Here is a 17136-nt window from a genome sequence, read left to right as displayed (position 1 = left end):
CAAGAGTTAATATTTGCCGGATTGGTCAAGAGTCATTTATGGGTGTAGCCTCCCGACCGGGATAAGGGATGAAACTCTGATGATGATTTTATTTATAAGGCCAAAGACTTATTCCTATCCAAGGTTTATTGAAAACTTAAACTAGTATTTGTTAACTTTAAAAAACTCAAACACCCATCCATAAGTAATTTTCTACCAAAAATTTCAGTTAACATTAATTGTAAAATCATCATTGAACAAAAAAATTCAAAAAGACTAAACTTTTATAATATTTCCTCCCCTCAATTTTAAAATCTCACAATTTTCCCTCAAGTTTTTCTTCAAAGTTTGAAATCTCATAATTTTCCCTTGGTTTTTTCTCCTTTGGTGACTCACTCTTCTCAGCCATCGGCCAACCTTCCATTTTTCTTCTCCCTTACTAGTCGACTCTCCTTGTGCCAAATTTGCCTTTATCAGAGACAAAAATTGTTGTCTCTGTCTCAAATGAAGGTCTTAGATGAAAATCATTTATCTTCGTTTGAGACAAGACAAAAATGATGATTTTCGTCTCCAACAAAAGATGGAAGGAGACGATCAGTTGAGGGAAAAGAAGAAGGGAAGGTTGGTTGATGGCTAGCAAGAAATCGTTGTTGGAGAAGAAAAAACCTAAGGTGGAAATAACCATTTTTCAAACTTTGAAGAAATTGTGGGAGGGGTGGGAATTGTGAGATTTTTTAATTGAGGAGGGAAATTGTGATAAATGTTTATTTTTTTAATTTTTTATTAAATAACAATTTTACCTCTAATCCTAACTGAGAATTTTAATAAAAAAATTGTTCATAAATGAGTATTTGAATATTTAAAAATAAACGAATACTACTTTGGGTTTTCAATAAACTTAGGGTGGGAATAAGACTTTTCGCCTATTTATAATTATATTTTCTTGAACTCTTGTATATAAATATAAGATTGTATTCAATGAATAAGAAGCTCCAATACAAATGTGAACAATATTATTAACCCAACCATGTAAATTCATCTTATTCTTAATATTAATTTTGATTTCATTTGTTTGATTATCGGCTTTGGTTGTCGCAATCTAATTTTTACCTGAGCAGATAAATGGCGCGAAGCTTTGGCCTTGAATCACTTTACTTTATATTACCATGGCTAGCTTTCTTATTGCCAGGGATAAGAACACCTTTAAATTACCTGTCGGGCAAGGAATGACTTGTCCGTAGCTTGATTAATGGTTCCATTCAACCTGTCCAATTCCGTGAGCTTAGAGGTCATTCTCATCGACTTTCTGGTAGCCGTTAATTAACAAAAGGCAAGTCACACCTGAAAACTAGGATATTATTGTCAAAAGCTGGAGGGATTGTGGATAAGCACTGCAACCCAATTTACCGTTTCCTAATTAAATTGGATTGAATATATTGTCAAGTTCAAATGAGTAATCTCAAATGAGTGATTTAGCTAGATAACTTGGCTCCAAGATTGACATGTCCATCTATTTTATGATATTATTTATCATATCGATGACAATATTCACCCTTTAGTTTATAACATTTTTCTTGCCAACAACTTTATGAGAATATTAATATACATCAATTTAAATAAGTTTGAGTTCAAACTAAGCATTATAAATTATATCTGAGTTTGATCAAATTTCATGTTTGAATAAGATCAAATCCACTTTAACAATAGATAAAAATGCATTTTCCTTTAGCAAATTCAAATAAGAATAAAGAAACTAGTTGAAGCTCGCTACTTTGATGAAATCTCGACTTAAGCTTAAGGCAAAAATAGCTATTTTAAGCTTGACTTGAAAAAATTACATTGTAACTCATAAATTTTATATATATGTGTGTGTGTAACTCTCATAGCGTGTATATTTTATTCATTACTCTCTTTCAAATTAAAAGATAAGATTTGAAGAAGGTAAATATAAAATTTAAAATTTTTAGAGATTATTGATATTATATTCAAATTGAATCGTGAGTTTGTGAGTTCATCAAGTCATGAGCAGCAAACTCACTTTGCAAATCAATCTCAAACTTAACTTGAGTCAAGGGAAGCTGCAAGCTATTCGCAAGTGGCTCAGATCATCTACGGCCCCGAGCTTCATTGGAGCATTGTAAGCCATACACTAAATGCAGGGACATCTGCATCTGAAATTTGGCAGACACACCAACTCATTGGTTTCTTAATTTGAATTCAATTGGGTACTACAATTGATGCACCATGTCTATTTAAAAATGGGGTAGGACCAAAGTTCTTAGTTGAATATGAAAAGGCCATTAACTCATAACATCTTGCAGTTGTAATTTATTCATCAAATCGAAGGCCAGCTACCCTGTCTGACACATATTTAATAGTGCTAGATCTGAAAATTGTGTGAATACGAATTGTGTCGGAACCATCAACGCAGATTAAGTTCAATCGGTCGAAGCATGAATAAGTAGTTAAAGAGGAAGAGTTATCAATGAGTAGGGCTAAATTCGAGTCTAATCAAGCTCAAGTTCAACTCAATTTATATATAGTAGAGTTTGAGTTTGAATTCGAGCTCGTTGAACTCGTGGAAGTCAAGCTCAAATTTGGTTCAGCTCGTTTCGAGCTCGAGTTTTTAACTGTTTTATTATTAAAACGACGTTATTTTAATATATATTGGTCAAAATAATATCGTTTTACGTTAAAATTTTTAATTGAAAATTTTGACAAGTAGCTCGAGCTCGATTGAGTTTTTATAGGACTGACTTGTTTTGAACTTATTCGAGCCAACCTCGAATTTGAGCTCAAACGGGCTTGATTCGAGTCCAGCCCTACCAATGAGTCCATTTTCTAGTGTGATGATATGGCAAGCCAAGTTAAGAAGGAGTTAACAACTTTTTAGCTCAAATTGAATTTGTTCAAGCTGAACATCATTTCGAGTTTAAACAGTCCAGATGAGATAGCATTCCTTGGGCTACAAATCCTGGCCACAGCCCAATGTAATTAGACTTGAAGCCCATATCTGAGGCAAAAATATGGGCCTCGGGTCCTCTTTATACCCAAATGCTAAGATTGCAGTGGTTTTTGGCTTTTACCTTTGAGGAAGCTTGACTCTTCACGGTGCGTTCCCACTGACTTGGAATTTCCCGGCGGGGTTGTAGGGACATGGAGAAGCTTCAAGACACAACATGCTCGTCATGATACTAATTTTGAATGGAATTTTTAATAAGATTTTATTTTATAATTATTGCTTAGACGACTTTGACATTTCTGATGTTAAACATTACTTGCCGTTTCTAATAAGCTAAAGTATCAATGACTACTATCTTCCATTCCGAATATTCTCGTCTAAACTTCTTTGGCTGCTTTTGACGTTTGCGCTGTTCAATATAAACTGCGTTTCTATTAACTACCGGCCTAAACCTATATTTCCATTTTTGGGGGTAATAATGGACTTTTACCTAAGTCAAATTAATTTTTTTACATTTAATCAAAAGTTTCTATTTCGATCTAGTTATACTAGAACCGATTACTTTAAGAAGGTAAAATTCTGAGGTTTACTTATAAGTTTTACAATTATTATATTAAATAAATAAAAAATTATTGTTTGGGTGTTATATTTCAAAATTTACAATTACTGCATGACAATGTTTTCAAACTTAGATTAGATATTAATAGGTCAAGACATTAGCTTAGAGTAAACTTAATATGTTCGACTTAACTGATTGACAAATCAATGGACATTTGAAATAAATATTACAACAATTTTCAATGAAATAAAATTTTACCCTTATTGCATGTGATGCATACTCTGTACAAGCTCACTAGATTTGAATCTTAGCAAATGTAAAATTCTTTACTCTCTAAAATGGTGCCAACCATTGCAACTGTAAAATTTTATAAAACTGAGTATAATGATTTGGATTGAACTAACCCAGTGATTGAATCATGAACCGATCCAAATAGCGAGACCAATTCTTTCCTTGAATGTCCAGTCTGTTTTTAAATAAGTGTCGTTTGTTACATCAACTTCTCAACCTTTGAATATGATGGGGGCAGGTAGTACGTGCGAATGAAAGTCGAAACTTTTGGAAGGAGACAAAGGCTCTTGCCTATATAGCTCCGCTAATTATTTTTCTTTCTTCATAATTCTTTTACCAATCGCATTTGCTTAATCAATCATTAATTAATCTCGTAAGCTCATATGTCAGCATATGCCAGTCCGAAATCGTGAATATATATTCCCTATCATTTCTGTAAATTTTCACGGAATGTCATACATTTTCTTCACATCTTACTAGCCAGCACTGCAACACAAAAAAAGGAAAAAACCTGACATGGAGGTGCAACAAGCTCAACACACAAAGCAAACACAGGCGAACGTAGCCTTGGTGCCAACTCCTGGGATGGGTCATTTGATTCCCCTCGTTGAGTTAGCTAAACGACTTGCTCTTCACCACGACTTCCATGTCACCTTCATTATCCCCACTGATGGTTCACCCATGAAACCCCAAAGAAAGGTGCTTCAATCTCTACCCGACTCCATTTCCACCATCTTTCTTCCTCCTGCGAATTTTGACGACATGCCTCAGGACATTAAAATCGAAACCCGAATCTCACTCACCCTATCTCGCTCCCTATCCTCCTTACGAGAGACACTCAAGGTGTTAACTGAGTCAACCAGATTGGTTGCGCTAGTTGCCGATCTCTTTGGCACGGATGCATTGGAAGTGGCTAAAGAATTCGATATTTTGGGATTCCTTTTCTTTCCTTCAGGCGCCATGGTACTGTCTTTCGTCCTTAATTTGCCAGAGCTTGATAAAAAGGTCACTTGCGAGTTCAGGGACTGGCCTGAACCAATCCAACTTCCTGGGTGTGTCCCAATATACGGGCGTGATCTCGCAGACCCCGTTCAGGACAAGAAAAGTGAGCCATACAAATGGGTTCTTGGCCTAGCTAAGCTGTACAACCATTTGGCTGCTGGGATTATGGTTAATAGTTTTATAAATTTGGAACTGGGGGCTTTCAAGGCTTTAATGGAAAGTGATCAATCAGGTTTTAGCCCTCCGGTTTTTCCAGTTGGACCGCTCATTCAGAATCCTTCTATCAATGAGGCCGAACATGACTGTTTGAAATGGTTAGATGAGCAGCCAAGTGGGTCAGTGCTATTTATTTCTTTTGGGAGCGGCGGGACTTTATCACAGGAGCAGTTAAATGAATTGGCTTTAGGACTTGAAATGAGTGGGCAAAGATTTCTCTGGGTTGTCAGGAGGCCGCATGAGGGAGCTGTAAATGCTGCATATTTTACCGGCCAAGGTATCGAGGACCCTTCTGATTTCTTGCCAAAAGGGTTCCTAGAAAGAACCAAAGAGGTGGGTTTAGTGGTTTCCTCTTGGGCTCCTCAGGTTCAAATACTGAGCCATAAGTCAACAGGAGGGTTCGTGAGTCACTGTGGATGGAACTCAACCTTGGAAAGCATTGTACATGGCGTGCCTCTCATTGCATGGCCACTTTATGCAGAACAAAAGATGAATGCGGTGCTCCTCACAGATGATTTGGAGGTGGCAATGAGAGTCAAGGCTGATGAAAATGGTTTAGTAGGAAAGGAAGATATAGCTAAGTATGCAAGAGGTCTGATTGAAGGAGAAGAAGGAAAATTATTGACGAATAAGATGAGAAAACTTAAGGATGCTGCTGCAAATGTTCTGAGCCAGGACGGATCGTCTACTAAAAACCTCGCCAAAGTGGCCCAAATATGGAAGGACCAGAAATAATAATGTTGCCTTGCCTCCTCCATTATAATTAGCTAGTCATGCTCTTCTTTTTCAATCATTAATATGAAATACTCTTGCTTGTCTTCAGTGAATCAGAAAACAAAACTTCCCACAGAGATGATTCAACGGTTAGAACCGTTTCAGATCGGAGTTTCAATTTGAAAAATTTTACATTATAAATAAAATAATATTTAATTATATAATAATATAAATAAATTTTTTTTTATTTATATATTTAAAAATAAATATATAAAATATTTTTTTAAACTAATTTTATATTTTAAACCTAGAGATGCTTAATTGGTGACTAGAATAAATAATTGTTTGACAAATTTCCTAATTGTTGGGGAATTGAATTTATAATAAAAGAAAGCCGCCTTAATTTGGTAAAACGGCAACCGTCGAGGCTGAGAGAAGCGCTTGCCCACGAAAGGCAGAAGCCAAAATCATTTTTTCCACCCATGAAAATTTACCAAAGTAGAGTGAAAGAAAACGAAGTTGTCTAAGCAATTAACGAAGAAGACAGAAAAAGTCCGTTGGCTTTATCAGAAAGCATTTATTTATGAAGCAGGTGAAGAAGGCCACGCTTAGTGGCTTATATCCACGATTTCTGAGGCTGATCAGAAACTTTATTGTGGTGGACATTATTAATTCTGTTTGTGGAGAAAGATAAATTTGAAGAAACATCTGGGTCATGTATACCGTCAAATTTTAATCGTTCTCCAAGTACCGCAAAAATCAATCTTTTGATTTTGATACAATATCCAATAAAAATTCAAATAAATCATGGTTCGTATAAACAAAGACAAAGTTTTAGAAAACATTTATTTGTGAAGCAGGTGAAGAAGGCCACGTTTGGTGGCTTATATCTACAATTTCTGAGGCTCATCAGAAACTTTATTGTGGTGGACATTCTTAATTCCTTTTTGGAGGAAGATAAATTTGAAGAAACATCTGGGTCATTTATAACGTCAATTTTCAATCATTCTCCAAGTACCACAAAAATCAATCTTTTGATTTTGATACAATATTTAATAAAAATTCAAATAATTCATATTTCGTATATTCAAAGACGAAGTTTTATTGTGTAACTGGAAGAATTTTTCATCATACTTTTCCATTTTATCGCGCCATTCATTTCACTTATCCACTGAGAATTTGAAAGATTTAGCGTGTATTGTTATTGTGTTGGGTTCATGTTAATGCACATATAGTTATAATATTTACAATTGTTTAAAATGTGTTATTCTAAATTAATGATTAACTTTCGAGATGTTGGAATGTCCAAATCGGGATAAACATTATGAAAGAATTTTTCAAGTTGCGCAATTTGATGGGCTCGAACCGATTTTAAAACTGATTTTTGTTTGAACTCAGCCTGGACAAATCCAGGCTATGTGAGTGATCCAGAAATGGACCACAATACAATATTATTTAAAGCCCATTGGTCATCCTAAAATCTGGGCCTTTAGCGTTGCGAAATGGCCCAGAGATTGAGGGTTTAGGGCTTACGGCGTTTTTTATTTACTCTTTAGCAGTCAACAACCAGGAGAGGACCTCCGAGTTAGAATTTCACGGCCGGGGTCTACGGGACATGGAGAAGTCTATTGCAACACTCGATAAAGACACAACATGCTCTTCGTGGAACTACTGTGGCCAGAGACTTGCCACCGGTTCCGTCGACGGCACTCTCTCCGTCTTCGACTCACGTGTCCCTGATTCTTCATCCTTCAGCTGCAGCTCCAGAACTAAGGTTAGAGTTCAGTGGACTCCTCAGATGCTTCTCAATTTAGCATATAAGATCAAATTTGGTATCAAATTATGATTCTGAATCAATCCGGAAGGCTAAAGGCATTCAAATTTTTATCGCATCGTTTACTTTTGAACCTAATTTTTAAATAGACTACTTTATTTTATGAAATTAGGTGCATCAAGGCGGCATTATGAAGGTTGTTTGGGTTCCACCTGAATATGGCGATGCGATTGCTTGCATTTGTGCTGATGGTAGTTTGTTGTTATGGGAAGAGACTGTAGAAGGTATTTTATTCACAATTTTTTTTTTCATAGTTCTTTAATTTTCATACTGGGTTGGTGTGTTAATTGGATTTTTTTTTTTTTCATTATTTAGACGCACAGCCTCTTCAGTGGAAGCTGTGCAAGAGCTTTAAAACCAATTCAACTCAACTGTTAGATGTTCAATTTGGGGTCTCCTCCACAAGTTTAAAAATGGTTGGTTTGAGTTATCTTATTTTATTGCTAAGGTTTATATGTTCTTTGCTAAAGAAATCTGGGTGCAAATGGTTCAATTTTTTTTTTTTTTTTGGTTAATTTCACAGGTTGCTGCATACTCAGATGGCCATGTTAGAATCTATGAGCTCCTAGATCCTTTGGAACTGAAAAATTGGCAATTACAGGTGATTCTCATTGGCTCATATTGCTTCATCATTTTACTATTTCAAAATTTACTGAAATGCTGATGATTCTATCTTTATGGTGAACTGGAAATTCATAAATTGCAAATTCTTGTTTTATTTTATGATATTCTTGTTATCTTTCCTGCTGTAGTATGAGTTTTCTTCTTGCTCTGTTCTATCGCTTTGCTTAAATGGTCTTGTTGTCATGTATGGCATTCAGATATTGGACTCAATTTCGTTTTCCTTTTCATGTGCATTAATGATATATCAAAGCTCATTTTTCTTTTTTGTGTTATGATATTTTGGAGTTGCTCAACTATTTGATATCTATCTCAATCCAAAAGTTCACTACTTAGATTGTTTATTTATTTAATTCATATGAGTGTCGATTGAGATATTGATGATAATCTTACTTTTTCTGCTTACATGTTGTTCCTATGCATAAATTGTCTGGGGAAGTATGGCTGTGGTATGATATTTTAAGCCACTTTTTCAAGTTTTTGAGTCAAATCATAAGCAAATTATATTGTGTCTATCTTGGCTTATCTTATTTTTATTGTTTATTTCTTTATAATCTGTTTCTTCTTCTCATTTTTTTCTATTCTCTTTCCTAGGCCGAATTCCAAAATGTTATTGATTCATTGGCTACATTTGCTAGAGCTTCTTGCCTGTCAGCTTCTATTTCTTGGAATCTGGTTAAGGGTGTACACCAGGAAGCAAGCTTTGTTCTGGGTTTCAACTCAAAAACACCACAACTCAATTCCTCCAAGGTGTGCTAGATTATGTATGTCTTACTGTTAAATTCTTTGTTTCTGGCCATATTAAGGGTTTGGCATGGTAACAGTTAGCTCTGGAAAGTTCTAGGGATCAAGGCACATATTTCATTTCTTAAAGTTCTAGGGAATCTGATGTGATATTAAGTGATGGTGCCATTCTGAAGAAGAAAAGTCAAGTTGTATCTTGATGTTGGATTCTGCTTTTATTGCATTATTTTATGAGCAATACTATGTGTACCCACTTTGGGTACATAAATATATACACACTCATATGTGTCATCATATGATTGGTTATTGTTTTATTTTTAATTCAAAATCATCCAATCACATGATGACACATATAAATGTGTATACATTTGTGTACCCAAAGTGGGTACACATAGTTTTATTGTTATTTTATATGACTTCTAATGACTAAAGTGATAAGCTAAATCGTGATAAATTTCATCAGGTGTGGGAATTTGATCAGGCTCATAATAGATGGTTACCAGTAGCAGAGTTGGCTTCACCTGAGGACAAAGGTGATCCAGTTTATGCTGTCGCTTGGGCACCAAACATTGGCCGGTGAGTATCTTTTATTGTGTATGTCTATATATAAAAAAGGGCTTGAGCTCCATATAAAAAATCGATTCAGATATTACTGCCCCTGATGCCTTTTTGTTGCCAGCAAATGTGAATGTGATTTGGTTCATTTATGAGTCAACATTGAGAGTTTTCTTATAGGCCATATGAGGTGATAGCTGTTTCCACACAAAAGGGGATTTTAATATGGCATGTTGGACTAAATCCTGATTTGGATGGAAGGCTCTCTGTAGAGAAGGTTGCATCTCTTGATGACCATGGAGGCGAGGTATCAATTCCAACATCATGGATCTGTTCTGACTTTTAATTCTCTTTTGATGCAAAAAGTCATAATTTGAATGTAGTGTTTATAAATTACTGTTGACATAACTATGTACCCGTAGAGGATTGAAGGTTCTATGTTATGTTATCCTGGATTGCAAGAGATTATGATGTGAAAACTTGGAATACATTTCATTTTGATTCAAAAGAAAAAAAATGGTAAAATAGTGAATTTAATTTTCATTATGATCAGGTGTGGCAGATGGAATGGGACATGAGTGGAATGACCTTGGCAACTACCGGAAGTGATGGGATGATTAGGCTTTGGCAGTCCAACTTGAATGGTGTTTGGCATGAACAGGCTACATTTGAGCCCACTTCTTAATGCTGAAGCCTTGTTCCTCTTTGCTGCTTTTAGGGTCAGTTCATGTGCTTATCAACAATCGTTTATCCTGATTGAGGACCGAGCCTAATAACTTTTTGAGCTTGAAGATTTGGGAACCATAATGGGACCCGGTAACTTATTTAGGAATCTTTAAGTGTTTAGCTTACTAATCGGAAAAAGTACACTGGCTCAAAGTAGCCAATCTTATGTCATTAATGAATTCTTTGCCTGCTTGGTTCGCGTCAGGTGAAATCTTTATGTTGGGTGGTGCATTGTCATCTGTTTGTGTCTTACAGTCATGATTTTCAACTGAAAGAATGACAAGGCGGTGGAGTAGAATTGAGTGAAAAAAATAGTTGGTTGTTGGACTCTTTTGTAACCCGCACCGCAGGTTCTCTGAACTCAGTTGCCAGTGCAATCCGGATGAAGTGAAAAAGCGGTTCAATGGGTAATTGGACTGTTTTGAATCGTGTTCTGTCATCGGTTTAATGTCAATAAATGGATTTGTTGATGCCAGTGCACCGCAGGTTTGAAATATTTGAGTTTTCTTTTAACTAGTTTGAGCTTGTCCAAACCTGAGAGAAGCCAAATTCGAGTTCGGTTTGAATACTAAGGGTTTAGTATTGCGGCAAGCTAAAATTGATCAAAATGATATTATTTTGACATATTAACAAGTTGAAATTCTTTAAACTTGAATATAAATTTGACAGTACAAAACCTTTTAAGCCTAAATTTGAGATTATCTAAGTTGAATTTATTTTGAGGTCAATTAAATCGAATTAAGGGGGTGTTTGGTTTAGATAATGTTTGATTACTAAAATAGAAAGATTACTTTGAAGATAGATTACTTAGATGATTATTGGGTATAAATTATTACTATGTTTAATAAAATTTGATAGGTATAAATAATTATTGTGTTTGGTTAAAGGTAATAAAAGATTACTAGTAAATTATTTTACTTAAACACCCTTGAATATAATTATTTTTAAATATTTTTTATATTGTTTGTCATATTAATTAAAAATAAATTTATTTTTATCTCAAAAAATTAATAAATAATAATTTTTCTATGATAAACTCAATATTACCTTAGTAATCTTTAAATACCTAAAGTGAAGGTTGTAATCAGATTATCACCTATATTATCTGTCGCGTCAGCATTAGTAATAGAAGATTACTGTAGTCTTTTATTACTGACGAATCAAACAAGAGAATAAAAGATAGATTACCAAGGTAATCTTAAAAACCCTCAACCAAACGCACTCTAATAGTAAAGATTTGTTAAACCCGGTTTAAATACATCTCTACCAATAATTAAAGTTATATGTTATTTTAATTTTTATTGGGGTAAAGATATCCCCAAAAATAAAACTTTCATTTATATTTTATTGGATGAATTAAATTATATTTGTTTGTTAAAGAAGCTTAAATCTAATTTTTTTTTTAATAAATTAATTTTTTAATATTCTATATTGACGGTGCTGCACAAATTTGATTTATTTAATAGGAAATTTTGAAAATCTTATCCCCTTAATAACAAAATTTAATATTATTGCTTAAAAATATATTTATATAGTATAGTATCATTATTTCAGGGAGACACAAACGACACCGTTTTCCTCTTGTCAGAGTCTCTCTTCAGCGCCACCTCATCCTTGTAATCCACCCACAACCCACATATATGAATGATAAAACTTCCGGGAAAACAAGTCATGGCGATCACTCGTCTCCAATCTCAGTGGAAAATACCCACTTCTTCTAATTCTGGCACCTTTTTAGTTACCTTTTCTTTCTTGCAAACTCCCCAAACAAACCCATGTGTACGAATCAAAGATCTGAACTGCTACCCGGAGAGAAGACTCGTAGTTAAGATGAGGAGAGACAATAAAGTACGTGGATGGTTACTGCCAGTTGATCCATGGGCTCCCAACATTGACTCTGAGAGCATAGCTTCACAGCTCTTTGCAGTGTCTTTGTTTCCCTACCTTGGTTTCTTGTACTTCATTACTAAATCAAAGTCTGCCCCTAAGCTTACTCTCTTCGGCTTCTACTTTTTACTCGCCTTTGTTGGGGCCACCAGTAAGTTTATTCATCAACTTTCTTATTGGGGCCATGGGGCTCTTGTGTGTGGTAGACTGTGGAGTTCATTACCAATCTTTATGATCCAGGAAATTATCGTTATTGACATTATGTTTTTTAATTTTAAAAGTGCGTGTTTAGAGTCCAGTCTTGATCATGGAGTTGGTTAGAGAGGGGAAAGCCAAGGAATAGAATCCAACTTTGCTGTTTTGCATATTAACATAATTCTCTCCTCTTCATCATAGAAATGTTCCAACAGAACTTTCTTTAGGTTCAGTGTTTTATGACTAAAAAATGCTTCTTGTTTTGTGAAGTTTTTCCATTGCTAACAAGATATTCTATTGCAAAATTGTCCTGCTGTTTTCACTTGTTTATTGCTGTAAGAAGCTCTGTTCCAAGTCTAATAATTGCTTTCATTTTTGGTATCTGAAACCGTCGCTTCTTCTGAGCAGTCCCAGCTGGGATTTATGGTAAATTCTCAACATTGAGCAAAATTTACTCTTTTAACTCATATTCATCTGCATAGATAGAGATGACTGATCATGTTTGCTGCAGCAAAGGTGCACTATGGAACTTCCTTGTCTAATGTTGACTGGTTACATGGTGGGGCTGAGTCGCTTCTTACTCTCACAAATATTTTCATCGTGTTGGGGTTGAGACAAGCTCTTAGGAAAGCTGGAGATTCAAAACAAAACAAAGAAAATGCTGTTCCACAGATCAAACAGGAAAATCGTTCCATCTAGATACAGGTTCTTATAGTCACCAATTCATGCCATTATGAAACATCTGGGATTATTCTACTTTTTCTATATTCTCACTTCAAATGGAGCTCTGCATTCCTGGTGCATGCTCAAGTCACTCATATACGTGAGCTGTTTTCAGGAACATGACCATTGCTCACATTCAAGCACATTGTTGACTATCTCTCTTAACTGCTGAGAACTTCCTTAATATCTCATATTGAGCACTCCTTTTCTATCTAGAGTGATTAGATTTGGTGGAGAAGACATGTATAATTCCTTTTCCTTCTGTCATATTTCTCTGCTTAATATATGTACTTTCTGTAATTCTTTTTGACAGATAATCTCTCGTCACTCTGTCCAGCAAATTGCAGATGTGTTTAAGTTCTAACTTTCATCTGAAGTGTAACAACTGAACATCATTTGCATATTAAATTGATGTATATGTTCCAACTGTGTTTTCTCATTATTTTCTTCTGTCATATTTCTCTGCCTAATATATGTACTTTCTGTAATTCTTTCTGAAAGATAATCTCTCTTCACTCTGTCCAGCAAATTGCAGACGTGTTTAAGTTCTAACTTTCATGTGAAGTGTAACAACTGAACATCATTTGCATATTAAATGGATGCATATTTTCCACCTGTGTTTTCTCATTACCATGTTATGAGTTGTACCAGAGTCACTTTGATAGGAATCCAACAATTATCCAATTCCTCCGCGAATGTAAATCAAGTAATGACAAAGAAATGAAGAAAATAGTTGCCATATGTATTGATTGTAGCTGTGTTTACAAAGAACAGTAAGACTCTTACATGGATATCCCCCGTACACAGAAAAAAGAAAGCTAAACACTTTCGGTTCCGGCTTCCGAGAGCCCACAATATCTCCCAAAAATAGTCTAGTCTCCCTCAATCAGCTGAAGCTGCCCTGAAAACTCAAAACAATAATCTCCTACTCCATAGTTCCCACGCCTTCCCCTGTTATTCCTTTTTCACAAATCCAAAACAGCCACATGGCCCTTCTAATTGGTTATTAGAATCTTCCTGGTTCTTTTCTTTCTTTTTTTTTTTTTTTTCTGTCACACTCTGTTGGTTATTAATCTTGAGAGATTGGGCTCTATCACACTTTTATGCTTCTTATTTGTATCTTGAAATGATCATGGTCTAACAAATATGAATTCCTTGCACATGTTAGGGTTACCACCACAGCATTTGCCAAAAGCTATCGAGCATTTGTATATTTAATCGATTACAACTGCTCTTCAATCTTCATAAACAAACTGGAAAAATTACAGGTACTACCAGTGACTAGTCTCTACTTCAAAGCCAACCTGAGACAAGGCTCTTATGCTCCTAATATGTCTCTTTTCTCAATTATAATACAAACTAAGGGAGAAAGGTGATGCACACCCACCAAATTCCTGTCATTTCTTTATTTTTTATCATTTTACATTGAATTAGTGCTAAAAGGAGAACCCTGGGCTGCCAAATGGGAAGTTTGGATCAAAATCCAAGTTCAAAGCTGGAGAAGTGGCAGCTGAGTTGTTAGCCGATAAAAGCTCAGTGAGATCAGATTCTGAACGCTGCATATTATGAGCATCTCCGAAGTTGGTCATCTGGCATGGTGAAATTAAGAAATAGTTTGAATCGGCAGTGGGAGATGCAAAAGATGAAGAGAACCCACCCAAGAAATTGTTTTCATCAAGCATTGGCGGGGGATAGCAAGCATTTTCACTCTTGCATCCGAATGAAGTTGAAGGAAAAGAGAAAGGATATGCCATCTGTTTGTTTTCCAAGCCACCCTTATTGAAGCTTTGTTGTGCACGATTAAAATTATTATTATTTTGGTTTAGTCTTTGTTCTTGTTTGTCTGGTGAAGCTGGTTGTGTAACTGAGTTGCCATGCAAACAAGTGTGTGTTCCTCTGTATGTAATCTCAAAGATTGTGGGGTCTTCATCTGATCTTTGAACTTGTTTTGTAGCCCAACAGTTCTGTGTATTTCTGTAAGTGCATCTGTAATAGCTTCTGCAAATTGCAAAAAATTTAATTACAGAGTTAGATTTATAATGAAGTAAAATCTTGTACATTGAGCTAGATAAAAAGACTTCAATTACCTCGGAAATTTGGCTCCTAGGATATCTTTCTGGCCATATTTTCTCCAACTGTAGCCATCATCATGGGGTCCCTCGAGCCCACTCTCAAAGCTAACTCTAACTTTATCTGTCCACCTAGGCATTGTCTTTCTGCAGCAAATTAGAAAACAGAAACCAATTAGCCAAAGTTACAGAGAAACATTACAAGACTAATTATTATCACTTGATTTAAAAAATATATATATTACCTCTTTTTTGAACTATCTTGTTGATCTTGATTATCCTTAAAAACCCCATCAAGATCGTCGCTCCGAGGACTTCCATTAATGGATATTGGGGACTCTGGTGCAACTGTCATTGCTCTCTCAGTTGGAGTCTGTCCAGTTGAACCACCCGATTTGAGAATGAAAAGCGCTTTCTCGTATGAAGTTAATATCTTCTGCACTAATACTTCATTAGTTTCAGTTGAAGCTCTTGCACCCAGATGTACACTCAACTGTTTTGCCAATTCCATCCCTTCAATCAGCTCACTTACCAGTGTCTTCTGCTCCCAGCTATGCCCGTTCTCCATGATCCCAACTTTAATGGTGAAGAGTAAGCAGAAGCTAGGATCATGAAATAAGCCAGACCCAGAAGTTGAACTCTTTGCTGGTGTTGAAGAGCAAATTTGAAGGTTTCGGTATTTAAAGGAAGCAATGGAATGTAGAAAGTTTGAAGTTTGACTGAAGAAAAACGAGTTTTTCAGCATAGACTAGTCTTTGGTCAGAAGAGAAAGTGGAAAGTGAGACTGAGGGAGTGTGGAAGTTCAAAGGTTGACCAATTCTTCCTTCACTAATACTCTGTTAAAAGCTCTTTCATGGCCGTGGTCCCTCTCTCTTCATCTTGATTTGTTCTTTCTTCGTAATGTGATGATGATTAAGATTAAGAATTACAAAAAAAAATCACAAAGTCAGAAGTAGACCAAGAAATTTCAAACCTTAATACGCGTTGGTCACTTCGATCAGAAAGACAGATCCACGTCATTATCTCAATATCTAACTTTGATTGTCCATGTGGCACATAAACTTGACTTAAGTAAGACTCAGTCAAATAAGTACTTAATTATTAATTAAGCAAAGTAGGAATACCTACTTTTTTTCTTTTTTTTTTATAATTCAAACCGGATGATTTTTTTGGGATAAAATTAATTTTATTAAACAGGCTAAATCTTAAATTTTATTAAATTGAATAAATCAAAAATTTTATTTTAATATATCGTAAATAAATTTAAACTCAAATTTTTTATTTTAAAAGTCACCTTTTTATCACCCAAGTCACACCTCAGGGTAATATCTAATATTTTTGCTCAAATAGCAGGACTTATTATCAAATATTGTCTAATTTGAAATATTCTTTAATATGGCATCTTTATATTAAATCTCACATCGATAAATATACGAGAAAAATATTATGTTTATATGTGTATTTTATATTATCTAAAAATATTAAGATACGATTAGTTAAATAATATATGCATTGCTTAAATTGATAAGATGATATCAATTGAAAATACTTGGGCAAATTTTATTGAGTCTTTATATAAAGGTCAGCAAGATGATATCAATTTAATAATTAAATAACTTACATGATTCAAAATAAATTAAAATATAAATATTTAAATTAACTTAAACTTAATTTATTTCATAAGAATGAGTTAAATATTTGATTCGAGCTTAGATTACTTTAAATTGTGTCTAATCTTCAAGTATAAATACAAATTCTAAGACCCAACAACAGAAATAATATTAGTCAAAATGAACTATAATTTGTGTTGGGTATTAATAGTAATATTGGAAAATCGTAGACCCAATTAGAGAAATAATATTAGTCAAAGTATAAAATAGTTGAAAGACCCATTCAAAGTCTAGAAAGCAATATGAATCCAAAAGAGTATGAAATAGTCAACAAGAAAAACTAATAATATAAGTGAATTAAGATTAGAAATCTATTTTGTCCCGAGTACTATTTTATGTATATGCTGTGCGGCAAATATTAAAGAATAATGTCATTGTTTAATTTAATA

The 17136-nt window shown here is 34.7% G+C and overlaps 4 protein-coding genes across 6 annotated transcripts; 3 read left to right on the top strand and 1 right to left on the bottom strand.

Moving 5' to 3' along the window:
- The first annotated feature begins 4140 nt into the window (after positions 1 to 4140).
- LOC123211686 (hydroquinone glucosyltransferase-like) lies at positions 4141 to 5831 on the top strand. The gene has a single exon (XM_044630513.1). The coding sequence runs from the start codon at positions 4308 to 4310 to the stop codon at positions 5742 to 5744; it is 1437 nt and encodes a 478-aa protein (XP_044486448.1). The 5' UTR covers positions 4141 to 4307; the 3' UTR covers positions 5745 to 5831.
- Positions 5832 to 7269: 1438 nt separating this feature from the next.
- LOC123211687 (protein SEH1) lies at positions 7270 to 10407 on the top strand. The gene is made up of 8 exons (XM_044630514.1): positions 7270 to 7497; positions 7670 to 7781; positions 7873 to 7973; positions 8081 to 8158; positions 8773 to 8928; positions 9386 to 9498; positions 9658 to 9784; positions 10031 to 10407. The coding sequence occupies exons 1-8, from the start codon at positions 7339 to 7341 to the stop codon at positions 10160 to 10162; spliced, it is 978 nt and encodes a 325-aa protein (XP_044486449.1). The 5' UTR covers positions 7270 to 7338; the 3' UTR covers positions 10163 to 10407.
- A 1388-nt stretch (positions 10408 to 11795) lies between these two features.
- LOC123211782 lies at positions 11796 to 13447 on the top strand. 3 transcript variants are annotated; one of them, XM_044630674.1, is made up of 4 exons: positions 11796 to 12241; positions 12694 to 12711; positions 12797 to 12990; positions 13322 to 13447. In XM_044630674.1, the coding sequence occupies exons 1-3, from the start codon at positions 11848 to 11850 to the stop codon at positions 12982 to 12984; spliced, it is 600 nt and encodes a 199-aa protein (XP_044486609.1). In that variant the 5' UTR covers positions 11796 to 11847; the 3' UTR covers positions 12985 to 12990; positions 13322 to 13447. The 3 variants fall into 3 exon arrangements, with proteins under 3 accessions (XP_044486609.1, XP_044486608.1, XP_044486607.1); XM_044630673.1 differs by having other exon boundaries at positions 11797 to 12241; positions 13124 to 13447; XM_044630672.1 differs by having other exon boundaries at positions 11800 to 12241; positions 12797 to 13447.
- Positions 13448 to 14192: 745 nt separating this feature from the next.
- Positions 14193 to 15747, bottom strand: LOC123211781 (probable WRKY transcription factor 53). Its single transcript, XM_044630671.1, has 3 exons — positions 15323 to 15747; positions 15096 to 15224; positions 14193 to 15006 (listed from the first exon to the last, which is right to left on the bottom strand). The coding sequence occupies exons 1-3, from the start codon at positions 15643 to 15645 to the stop codon at positions 14445 to 14447; spliced, it is 1014 nt and encodes a 337-aa protein (XP_044486606.1). The 5' UTR covers positions 15646 to 15747; the 3' UTR covers positions 14193 to 14444.
- Between the last annotated feature and the right edge of the window lie 1389 nt (positions 15748 to 17136).

This window comes from Mangifera indica, chromosome 3 (assembly GCF_011075055.1).
Source record: "Mangifera indica cultivar Alphonso chromosome 3, CATAS_Mindica_2.1, whole genome shotgun sequence".
NCBI lineage: Eukaryota > Viridiplantae > Streptophyta > Magnoliopsida > Sapindales > Anacardiaceae > Mangifera > Mangifera indica.
The sequence above is the reverse complement of the archived record's forward strand: the minus strand, read 5'-3'. Positions and strand labels throughout refer to the sequence as shown.

Coding starts and splice junctions, on each gene's coding strand:
- LOC123211781 (XM_044630671.1), bottom strand. CDS start 15,645: ATGGAGAACGGGCATAGCTGGGAGCAGAAGACACTGGTAAGTGAGCTG. Junction 15,225..15,322: donor CAAGATAGTTCAAAAAAGAG/GTAATATATATA, acceptor AATTTGCTGCAG/AAAGACAATGCCTAGGTGGA. Junction 15,007..15,095: donor CTAGGAGCCAAATTTCCGAG/GTAATTGAAGTC, acceptor TGCAATTTGCAG/AAGCTATTACAGATGCACTT.
- LOC123211687 (XM_044630514.1), top strand. CDS start 7,339: ATGGAGAAGTCTATTGCAACACTCGATAAAGACACAACATGCTCTTCG. Junction 9,499..9,657: donor TGGGCACCAAACATTGGCCG/GTGAGTATCTTT, acceptor GTTTTCTTATAG/GCCATATGAGGTGATAGCTG. Junction 9,785..10,030: donor TTGATGACCATGGAGGCGAG/GTATCAATTCCA, acceptor CATTATGATCAG/GTGTGGCAGATGGAATGGGA.
- LOC123211782 (XM_044630674.1), top strand. CDS start 11,848: ATGATAAAACTTCCGGGAAAACAAGTCATGGCGATCACTCGTCTCCAA.
- LOC123211686 (XM_044630513.1), top strand. CDS start 4,308: ATGGAGGTGCAACAAGCTCAACACACAAAGCAAACACAGGCGAACGTA.